This window comes from Phascolarctos cinereus, unplaced genomic scaffold, assembly GCF_003287225.1.
Source record: "Phascolarctos cinereus isolate Bilbo 61053 unplaced genomic scaffold, phaCin_HiC Scaffold_4;HRSCAF=312, whole genome shotgun sequence".
NCBI lineage: Eukaryota > Metazoa > Chordata > Mammalia > Diprotodontia > Phascolarctidae > Phascolarctos > Phascolarctos cinereus.
This window is the reverse complement of record NW_027555847.1, coordinates 10,206,148-10,217,652: the sequence shown is the minus strand read 5'-3', so window position 1 is coordinate 10,217,652 and position 11,505 is coordinate 10,206,148. Positions and strand designations below refer to the sequence as shown.

The 11,505-nt window shown below is 38.6% G+C and overlaps 1 protein-coding gene across 1 annotated transcript in view; it reads left to right on the top strand.

Annotated features, from left to right (window-relative positions):
- NME8 (NME/NM23 family member 8) overlaps nucleotides 1–3,183 on the top strand; it is a 59,308-nt gene extending 56,125 nt beyond the window's left edge. The window contains exons 14-16 of the mRNA XM_020964442.2: nucleotides 1–6; nucleotides 768–1,009; nucleotides 2,697–3,183. The exon at nucleotides 1–6 is cut by the window's left edge and continues 139 nt beyond it. Of these exons, the coding sequence (XP_020820101.1) occupies nucleotides 1–6; nucleotides 768–1,008 (247 nt within the window). The 3' untranslated portion in view covers nucleotide 1,009; nucleotides 2,697–3,183. The remainder of the gene's footprint in view (nucleotides 7–767; nucleotides 1,010–2,696) is intronic.
- Nucleotides 3,184–11,505: the final 8,322 nt, after the last annotated feature.

Sequence of the window (11,505 nt, the reverse complement as noted above, 5' to 3'; positions counted from 1 at the left end):
GATTGAGTAAGTACTGTTTTCTTTTCTAAAACCAATTGATGCATTGGAAAAATTGACTACCAAGAAAAAAGACTCGTGCTGACAAAAAAATTTTGGAATTTTTCCATGTTCTATTTCTGTTAATAATAACCCTTGGGGCCTTCAACATACTACTTGGTCATGGTTTTGAAGAAGGAGAACAGCGTGAAGCACAAAGTCAGGCAGCCCTACTCAGCATCCTGTGAAAAGTCCATTGGTGAGGTGGCAAGATCAAGCCCCAGGCTAGGCCTGTGCCAGAAGACTATCCCAGGCAGGGCGGAGCAGGAAAGGCTTCACAGACAACATGCTGCTGGAGTTGCCTTCAAAGAATTAAATGTACCACATCAGGGGAATGGCTTGTTCCCCAGCAGGGTAGAGTACGAGGAGAAAGCCTTTAAATGTAATGGACAAAATAATCTATCAATTAGAATATGTAAATGAGGTATGATTTCATTAGCTGTTTGTCAGTGCCACTGGTCCAAACTTTATGTTTTAAGTCTGAACATTTTAAATATTTGAACATGAGAGAGGCAATGTATTACAACAGCTAGAGAGCTGTCTTCAGGCAGAAAAGCTTGAGTTGAAGTCCCACTCCTGACAGATATGACTATGGGATGCCGGACAAAGATGTTAGGGTTTGCACTGTTGGGGTCAGTCTGAAAAACATCGGTGAAGGGCATATGCAATCTTTCGTGTGGGTGCCTTTAGGACACTTGACAGTGATTCTTTGATGGTCTTTTGACTTCCAGGGGTCCCTGCATGGCCATGATCATAAGTAAGGAGAATGCAGTACAGGACTGGAGAAAGTTGGCTGGCCCCACAGACCCAGAAGAAGCAAGAAAGGTTGCCCCTGAATCCATTCGGGCACTCTTTGGGAAGGACATCTTGGACAACGCGGTACATGCGTCATCTACCAAAGAACATGCCCTGAAGACCATTGAGCTGTTATTTGGAGACATTGATTTGGACTCTGAGGATCATGAGATCTAAGGTAGAAAGCCTCTAATTCTCTTATTTTGTTTTCAAGGCTTGTCAGATTTTCAGGACTGACCATAAAGCAAGCTTACCAGAAACACCTGTTTAGAACTGCAGATCTCGAGTTGGAAGGGACCCTAGGAGCCATTGAGTCCAATCACTCATTTTCCAGCTGAGGAAACTGAGGCACAGAGCGGCTTAGTGGAATACCCAAGGTCACACAGTTATTAAGTATTTAAGCGAGATATGAACGCAGGTCTTTCTGACTTCATGTCTCTCCCTCCTGCTCCTCTACTACCTTCATCTTGGTCAGGCCCACAATAATACTGTGCATAAAACCTCAGAGTTGGTCAACCTGAAGCATGAAGCCCCTACACAATTCTCCTAACAAATGGTCAGTCAGCTCTTGCTTAAAGAAATCCAGTGATGGGGAACTCACTACCTTGAGAATAGTGAGCTTTTCCTTTTGGAAAGTTGAAATTTGTCTTCCTAGAGTTTAACCCATTATTTTTAGTTCTGGTCAAGAAGATGTCTACTCCTCCCTCTTTCATGACAGGAAGAACCCTATGTTACATGGGCCTTAACCTAAGAGGGATTTTAGTCCAATCCCCCAAAAGTCGCTCTGTTCCTGTAGCCCAGGTGAAGGGATGCTATCTTGCCTGTGTGCAGCCCAGCTCATTATGGGTGATTCAGGCCCACTCAGCATCTGCAGCCCAGTTGTCTGTTGGCAGTGTGAAGACAAGGCTGTCAGTCAGGAAACAGACATTTAAATGCTTATTCTAGGGATACCAGGAACAGCAGAAACACCATCTCTTCCCTCAAAGAGCTCACATTCTAATAGGAGAGAGATACAGAGTAGATGCGAGATAATAGGAGAGACAGGGTACTAGCAGCTGGAAAGACAGACGGAAAAGGGTGCTTGCAGAAGATACAATTTGGGCTGAAATCTAGTTCCCTGGGTTTGGGGATGCCCAGACCCAGTTCTCAGGCCACCTGTGGGGCTCTGTATAGCGGGGCATTCCCCAATGCCTGGCAACTATGGTCTTAACTCCTCATCATGAGTTTTCCTACCGATTTAGCACTTGGAGAACAGTGGAAATACGATGTAGCTTCTTCTTACACTTCATTACCAACTTGCTATGTGGCCTTGGCAAGTTCTGTCCCATATCTGGGCCCTGGTTTCCTAACCCTTAAAATGAAGAGACTGCTGTTAGGCAAAGCCTGAGGTCTCTTCCTGCTCTACCATTCTGGGATTGGTTTTGCAATGCTATTGCCTATTGAAGTTGGGCAGGGTGACAACTGGAAGGAGTGAATTGAATGAAGCAGCTAGGTTAGAGTAGTAGATATGGAATTAGAAAGATCTGAGTTCAAATCCAGCCTCAGACTCTTTCTCGCTGTGATGCTGGGAGAGTCATTTAACCATTGCCCACCTCAGTTTCTTCAACTGTAAAATGGGGATCACAACAGCACCTACCTCTCAGATTGTTGTGACAAGCAAACGATAATATTTGCAGAGCACTTTGCATGGTGTTTGGTGCGTGGTAGCATAAATACTTATCCCTCCCCCATTCTCTATCCCCAAGGCATGCTGGTAAGTTGTTTGCGGATAACGGGAAACTTGCTTTTAACATGGCAGAAAGGATGTGAATATGAAAATAAGCTGTCATGGCGACGTTGTGAATGGGTTCCTTTTTCTTCCCCAGAGCTTCCAGCAGATGTTGCTCCATTTCAAATATACAAGGCACCTTCCTCATGCAACAACAGCAGCCTCTTGGGGGAAAGGAACAGTGATATCAACACAAATAAAACAAAACAAAATGAAACGATCCTCTGAAACGGAAAAAAAAATCAACCTTTTCCTGCCTCGGCTTTATGGAACAATTAAATAGGGAGTGATCAGTGTAGAGGTGAACGTTAAACCCAAACTGATGAGGTCATGAGCAAAAGTCTAGACAGAAAAGGAGAGGGGGGCAGGACAGAGCCTCGGGAGACACCCGCAGGCAAAAGGTAAATAACAGACCTTCAAAGAGGGACAAAGGAGAAGACTGACTCTCTTGTCACTGCTCTCCCTGCGCGCCAATCCTGTTATATTCTTCCATGAGCACGTCTCTAAAATTTAAAGCAAAAAATAATCATCCCCAAAATGTAACCTTCTTCAAGAAATCTTTACAAAGTTGGGTTGGTGCAATTGGCCGCCAAAGTTCTATCCTCTCATTCAATTTGCTTCAGGAAAGATGTTGATAAATGTTTGAATTGATATTACTTCCCAACATTTTTTTTTTGTGAGTCTATTGGGGTTAAGTGACTTGCCCAGAGTCACACAGCTAGTGAGTGCTATGTGTGTGAGGTCAGATTTGAACTCAGGTCCTCCTGACTCCAGGGTTGATGCTGTATCCACTGCACCACCTAGCTGTCCTCCAACATTTTTTTTTGAACTACCAAATTTGCTAACTTGCTAGAGAGCTAGCTGTGTGACCTTGGTCAAGTCCCTTCCCCTTTCTGTGCCTTAATTTTCTCTTCTATAAAATAAAGAGATTGGATTAGAGTAAATGTTTTTAAAGTTGCCTGCTAGCACTGATGATGTATGATTCCAAATTAGTGAAAGAAATCATCCCAAAGATTGATTCCTTGACTGCCTTCCCAATACTTCCTTACAGAATTCACATCATCTTTGGGATTTACCATCTATGACGCATGCTTAACGTGAGGCAAATCGTTTACCCTTTCTGAGCCTCAGAGCCTCAAGTCTAAAATGGAAATCAATAATGCCCATGGTACCTCACTTTTTGGTTCACTGGGAAGCTCCAGTGAAAAGTTATACATGAAGTGCTTTGCAAAGTTTTCAGTGTTATAGAAATGTTTATGGTTGTTATGATCATTGTTGTTTTAAATTTTTTTGTCTGCACCTGTGACTCCATTGGCATAGTTACCGGTGAGGAACCTCTCTCTCTCAATGTAGGTGAGCGCCTACCCTACATCTTAAGTGTCTTAAATGCCTGAGACACCAAAAGGTAGATTGTTTTGCCCAGGGTCACACAGCTAGCATATTAGAAGTAGAGTCCCATCATCCCCATTATTATTATTATTATCATCATCATTATTATTCAATAGGGTTTCAGTTCATCAGTTTACTGTTTCTGCCTGGCTAGAATCATGCATCTGACCAACTGTAGAATTGATACAGCCATTTCAATATTCTCCCCAAGTAAAATTGCTTCATAGTATCTCACCAGTAGATGGTGTATGCTGACCTAGTATAGACACATGGGTGTGTACATTTATCACTTGCTTGGGAATGATGGAGCACCGTTTATAGGATCCCTGATTTAGAATTGGATGAGATAATTTTATAGATGAAGAAACTGAGGCCCAGTGAGGTGAAATGACTGTTGATTTGGGTTGGGAGCACAGTGGAAGGGATGTGGTCTTTGTGGTCAGAGAATGCTGGAATCCCAGCTGTCCCACATCCTACCTGTGAGTGACCTGCGACGGTCTGTCTGGGCTCAGTTTCCTCATCTATGCACTGAGAGGATTGGACTTAGTGACCTTTAAGGTCTCTTCCAGCTGTAAACCTAGTAACCCACAACTCATCCACAGTCATACAAATAGAAAGTGTCACGACTGGGATTCAAACCCACGGTTTTCTTTTAAAATATTTTTTAATGATATCTTTTGTTTCTTCATCACCTTCATTTTTTAATAAATCCCTTTCCTGGCCCCTTTATAATGAGTAATCCCTTGTAACAATTTTTTAAAGAAAAAAACAAAGAGAAGCAGGGCAGAAAACACAGTTGAGCAAAATTAGCCAACTCATCAAGTGAGTCTGGTAATATGTCCTAACATTCCACGTCTGTGATACCCCATTTCTGCAAAAATAAGAGGAAGGAGCATTTTTTTTACTATTCTGTAGAGCAAGCTCATGAACCCAAGTGTTTTGGCTCTAGGCACAGCAATACTTCTACTGCATCAACTGCCGCTCTCTTACGATGACAAAATATTGCCCAACAGCCTAGGACAGTTCCCAAGCCACTCCTTCCCTACTACTGGGTGGGGAGCACTTTTACATTAGGGGAGTGTGGCCATTTTTCAGATAAACGGGCAAATTTAGAGCGGTGAAGTCACTTGCGCAGAGTTACATAGTGATGGAATGACTAGGACATGAGCCTTACAGAAGCCTCCTCCAGGTTTGGAAGGCTCTGGACAACTCTGGCTTGCTGGCTACCTGGGCAAGAAAGACCTTTACCTTTTTGACCTCCAAAGATTACAAAGATTATAGTGTTTAGGCCTGCTTTTGCTAATTTGGTAGTAGCATCTTGTAGAGATTTTAATGGTTTGGGCTTCTGGTGAGTCTCACATTCCTCATGACTTTTCTCTTTTAGATTATCTCACCATCATTCATCTAACTGTTCCACCTCTACTCAGCCAATGTATATCCAGCAGTCAATAAACATTTATTAAGTGCCTACCATGTGCCATACTCCATGATGTGGAAATCCAAAATTCCTCTTTCTGATCAGGACTTCTTACCCCTCCCTCTCTACTTCTTTCTTGTTTCTCCTACAGTTGAAACCATCTATTATGAACTCTTTTCTTTCTTACTCCATACTTCAAAACCTGTCTACATTATCCTCTATCTTCTTTTCTCCTAGTCCAGTGGTGGGGAACCTGTGGCCTCGAGGTCACATGTGGCCTTCTGGGTCTTTGGGTGTGGCATTTTGACTGAGTCAAAGTTTTGCAGAACAAATCTTTTTATTAAGGGGATTTGTTCTGTGAAGTTTGGATTCAGTCAAAGGGCCACACTAGAGGACTTAGAGGACCATATGTAGCCTGAAGACCTCAGGTTCCACATGCCTGCCTATTTTCTGATAATGAATGGTCTTTCCTGCCAAGACCAACCCCTGATCTTATCTACCAGGTCTGTTCTGGCAGACTGACCCTAAAATTTCTTTCCCCGCCCCCCTCTCTTTCAACCTCTCTTAATCTACAGATTCATCCACACTGCTTACAAATATGCCTAAATAGTTCCAGTTTTAAAAAGAGGCTATCTATCAGTGGACCCTGCTATCCCTCTTAGCTATCCTTCTATATTTTTCCTCCTTTTATAGCTAAATTCTTAGGGGAAAAAAGTTATCTAGGGAAAATGGTAGAATAAGGCAGGAATTTGCCTGGCTTTCCCAAATTCCCTTACATATAATTTAAAATAGTGCCTCAAGTGAACTTTAGAGTGGCAGAAATAATTAAAAGTTGGGTAAAGCAGTTGTCCAGCTTAAGACAACTTGGGAGGATGTTAGGAAAGACATGACCTCCCAAAGTGGTGGTCTGGCCCGACTGATGTACAGATACCTCTAGGCAGAAACCCTGAATCAACAAACAATGAGCCTTGGGCAGCTGTGTCAGTGCCAGTCTCAGCTTCAGGAATTTTTGCCTCATGGACAGTGCAGGGGTAAGACTGTTGATCAGGGGAAGATTTCAGGACCTTCCACTAGTGCTGGATGCATGGACTCCAGCTGTGGGTAAGGAGAAGTGAGTGTATGCTGGTGAGTGCACTCAAAGAGGGGAGATGCCTTGCTGACTATGGTCACTTGCAGGAGAGTGAAGTCCCTGGTTTTGGTTTCAGCACAGAGGAGTCAGCTGAAGCTTGCAGCTGCTGGAGGAATCTGCAGGGAGTAAGAGTATTTGCAGTGACAGTGTTGTTGAGGGCCCTGGTCATGGCAGAGAGGAGTACCTAAGGTCAGGCCCCCAGATACATCTCAGAAAACAACAGTATGAAAAGAGACATTCACTGCCCCCCCTCTTCAGGACTGCAGCCTGACTCTAACATAAAGTTAACAGCCAAGAAATAGGCCACTAAAAAAAAATGTGAGTAAGCAAAAAGAAAGAACCCAGCCATAGATAGCTACTATGGTTATAGAGAAGATCAGGGTTCAAACCTAGAAAAAGGCAGTGAAGTCAAAACAACTACTTCAAAAGCTTCAAAGAAACACATAAAATTATCACAAGCTCAAAACAGTTCTTGGAAGAACTTTAAAAGGACCTAAAAATTAAGAGAGGTTGTGGAAAAATTAAGAAAAAATATGAGTAATGCAAGAAAAATTAAAAAAAAATTGTGAAAAGAAAGTCAAACAATTGGAAAAAACTTGTGGAAGAAAATAACTCCTTAAAAAGTAGAATTGGGCAAGGTGAAGCTAATGGCTTCATAAGACACCAAGAAATAATAAAACAAAATCAAAAGAATGAAAAAAAGAGAAGAGAATGTGAAGTATCTTATTACAAAAGCAATTGACTTGGAAAGCAGATTGAAGAGAGACAATATAAAATTGTTGGACTACTTGGAAGTTATTATATTTTTAAAAGGAGTCTAGACCCTATACTTCAAGAAATTATTATTATTATTATTATTATTATTATTATTATTATTATTATTATTTGTGATGCAATTGAGGTTAAGTGACATGCCCAGAGTCACACAGCTAGTAAGTGTTATGTGTCTGAGGCCATATTTGAACTCAGGTCCTCCTGACTCCAGGGCCAGTGCTCTATCCACTGCACCACCTAGCTGCCCTCATTTCAAGAAATTATTAAAGAAAATTGTCCTGAAGTTTTAGAAGTAGAAGGCAAAATAGAAATTGAAAAAATCCAACTATTACCACCTGAAAGAGATTTCAAGATGAAAAATCACAGGAACATTATAACTAAGTTTTGAAATTCCCAGGTCAAGGAGAAAATATTACAAGCAATTAGAAACAATTTAGATATTGTGGAGCTACAATCAGTATGACACAAGATTTGGTGGCTTCTACAATGAAAGGCAAAAGGGCATGGAACATGATATTCTGAAGAGTAAAGGAGCCGGGTTTGCAATGAAGAATAACTTACCCAGCAAAGCTGAGTGTAATCCTGCAAGGAAAAAAAATGGATATTTATTGAAATAATGTACTTTCATGTATTCTTGAGGAAAAGACCAGACGTGAACAGAAAATTTGACCTACAAGAATCAGGAGAAACATAAGAAGGTAAACATGAAGGACCAATTAAAAGAGATTTAATAAGGTCAAATTTTTACTGCTTAAATGGGAAAATGTTATCTGTAACTCTTAAGAATGTCATTACTACTTGGGTAGTTTGAAAGAACATACACAAATAGAAGGGTTGGTGTTGAATTGAGTATGATGGGATGATAAAAGACTGAGTAGGGAGAGGTAAAATGGAGCAATTATCTCATACAAAAAAAGCATGAATGGAAAAACTGTTACAGTGGAGGTCAGGAGGGGGTGGATGGCTAATAGTTCTAGAACCTCATTCTCATCAGAACTGGGTTAAAGGGTGGCTAACATCTAGAAGGGTATAAAAGTCTTCTTAATTTACAGAGAAATAGGAGGGTGAAGGGATAGGATAAGGGAGGGATTCTTAGAAGGGGTGTGGATTAGGGAGGCAGTGGTCAGAAGTAAATTAAATCTCTGAGGACAGAGAGGGTAATAAGAAAGGAAGGGAAAGATCAACAGTGAGGAAAACAAGATGAAGAGAAATATATAACTAAAATTATAACTTTGAACGTGAATGGGATGAACTCATCCATAAAATGGAAATGGATAGTAGAATGGATTAAAAACCTGAATCTGACAATATGTTGTTTACAAGAAACACATTTAAAAACGAAAGATACACATAGAGTAAAAATAAAGGCCTAGTGTAGAATTTATTATGCTTCAGCTCATGTAAAAAAAAAGCAGGGGTAGCAATCATGATCTCAGACAAAGTTAAAGCTAAAATAGATTTAATGAAAAGAGACAAATAGAGAAACTACATTATGATAAAAGGTACCATAGATAATGAAGCAATATCAACACTAAACCTATACACACCAAGTGCTATGGCATCCAACTTTTTGAAGGAAAAGCTAAATGAATTACAGGTGGAAATGTATAGCAAAACTATAATAGTGGGGGACTTCAACCTTCTCCTCTCAGAGCTAGATAAATCTAAACAAAAAAAGAGAAAGAAGTCAAGGAGATGAATTGAATCTTAGATAAGCTAGATATGAGAGATCTATGAAGAAAACTGAATATGAAATAGATAGGAATATACCTTTCTCTCAGCAGTACATGGTACCTTTACAAAAATTGGCCCTATAATAAGGGCATAAAAACTTCATAGTTAAATACAGATAAGCAGAAGTATTAAATGCATCTTTTCCAGATCATAATGCAATGAAATTATATCTAATAATGGACCATGGTAACACAGAGTAAAAATTAATTGGAGATTAACCTAATCTTAAAAAAGAAATGGGTTAAAGGACAAGTCATAGAAACAATAGATAATTTTATTAAAGAGAATGATAATTATGAGACACAATGCCAAAACCCATAGGATACAGCAAAAGCAGTAATCAGAGGAAAATTTGCATCTCTAAATGCTTACATCAATAAAATAGAAAAAGAATAGAACAATGAATTGTGTATGAAATTTTAAAAAGCTAGAAAATAACAAATTTAAAATTCCCAATTAAACAACAAATTAGAAATCTTAAAAATTAAAGGTAAGATTATTACAACTGAATGTAAGAAAACCATTGAATTAATAAGTAAAACTAGGGGTTTGTTTTATGAAAACCCCCCCCAGTGAAATAGATAAACCATTGGTAAATATGAATTTTTAAAAAGAGAGAAGTAAACTATCAGCAGTATAAAAATGAAAAGGGTGAATATACCACTAATGAAGATAAAATCAAAGTAATTATTAGGAGTTACTTTGACCAATTATATGCCAATAAATTTAAAAACTTAAGTGAAATGGAAGAATATTTACAAAAATATAAACTGCCTAGATTAACAGAAGAGGAAATCAAATATCTAAATAAACCTATTTTTTTGGGGGTTTTTTGCTAGGCAGTGGGGTTAAGTGACTTGTCCAGGGTCACACAGCTAGTGTTACATGTCTGAGGCTGGATTTGAACTTGGGTACTCCTGAATTCAGGGCCGGTGCTCTATGCACTGTGCCACCTAGCTACCCCTAAACCTATTTTAGAAAGAGAAATTGAACAAGCCAAAAATGAGCTTCCTAAGAAGAAAACATCAGGACCACATAGATTTACAAGTGAATGTTACCAAACATTCAAAGATCAACTAATTCCAATATTAAATAAGTTATTTGGAATAATACGCAAAGAAGGAATCCTACCAAACTCCTTTTATGACACAAATATGGTACTGATACCTAAACCAAAAAGGAGCAAAAACAGAGAAAGAAAATTATGGACAAATTTCATTAATGAATGTGGATGCAAAAATCCTAAACAAAGTACTAGCTAGGAGACTACAACAATATATCAAATAGATTATACATTGTGACTATGTGGGGCTTATGCAAGAAATGCAGGGATGGCTTAACATAAGCAAAACTATTAAAATAATTGATGATGTCAATATCAAAAGTAACAAAAATCATATGATTATATCAATAGATTCAGAAAAAGCTTTTGACAAAATGCAACACTTATTCCTATTAAAATAAAATACTTGAAAGCATAGGTATGAATAGGTTTTTTCTCTTAAAATAATGAGAAACATCTACCTAAAACCACCAGCAAGCACTATTTGTAATGGGAATAAGCTAGAAGCCTTCCCAACAAAATCAGGAGTAAAACAAGGATGCCCATTTTCATTATTATTATTCAATATCGTATTAGAAATGCTAGCAATAGCAAGAAGAGAAGAAAAAAATTGAAGGAATCAGAATGAGTAATGAGGTAATAAAACTATCACTTTTTGCAGATGATATGATGATATACTTGGAAAATCCTAGAGATTCAACTAAAAAGTTAGTTGAAACAATAATTTTAGCAAAGTAGCAGAATATAAAATAAACCACATAAACTATCAGCATTTCTATATATCACCAAGAAAATCCTGCAAGAAGGGATAGCAAGAGATACCCCATTTAAAGTAACCATGGACAGCATAAAAGTACCTGGGAGTATACCTGCCAAGACAAACCTAGGAACTACACGAATTATATATAACTACATAATTAACCTAGGAACTACATAATTATAAAATGTTCTTATGCAAATAAAGTCAGATTTAAATAATTGGAGAAATGATCAATGTTTATGGGTGGGCAGAGCCAATATATTAAAAATATCAGTTCTACCTAAAAGAATCTATTCAATGCCACCCCAATTAAATTATCAAAAAAAATTTTATTGAGCTAGAAAAACAACAAAATTCATTTGGAAGAACAAAAGGTCAAGAATATCAAAGAAATCAATGGAAAAAATATAAAGCAAGGAGGTGTAGCAGTACTAAATCTTAAATTGTATTATAAGGCCGTAATTATCAAAACTATGTGGTACTGGCTAAGAAACAGAAACATGGATCAGTGGAACAGAATAGACATACCTTACACAGTAGTAAATTATTACAGTAATCTTGTGTTTGACAAATGTAAAGACTTAGCTTTTGGGATAAGAATCCATTATTCATAAAAAATTTTGAGGGAAAACTGGAAAAC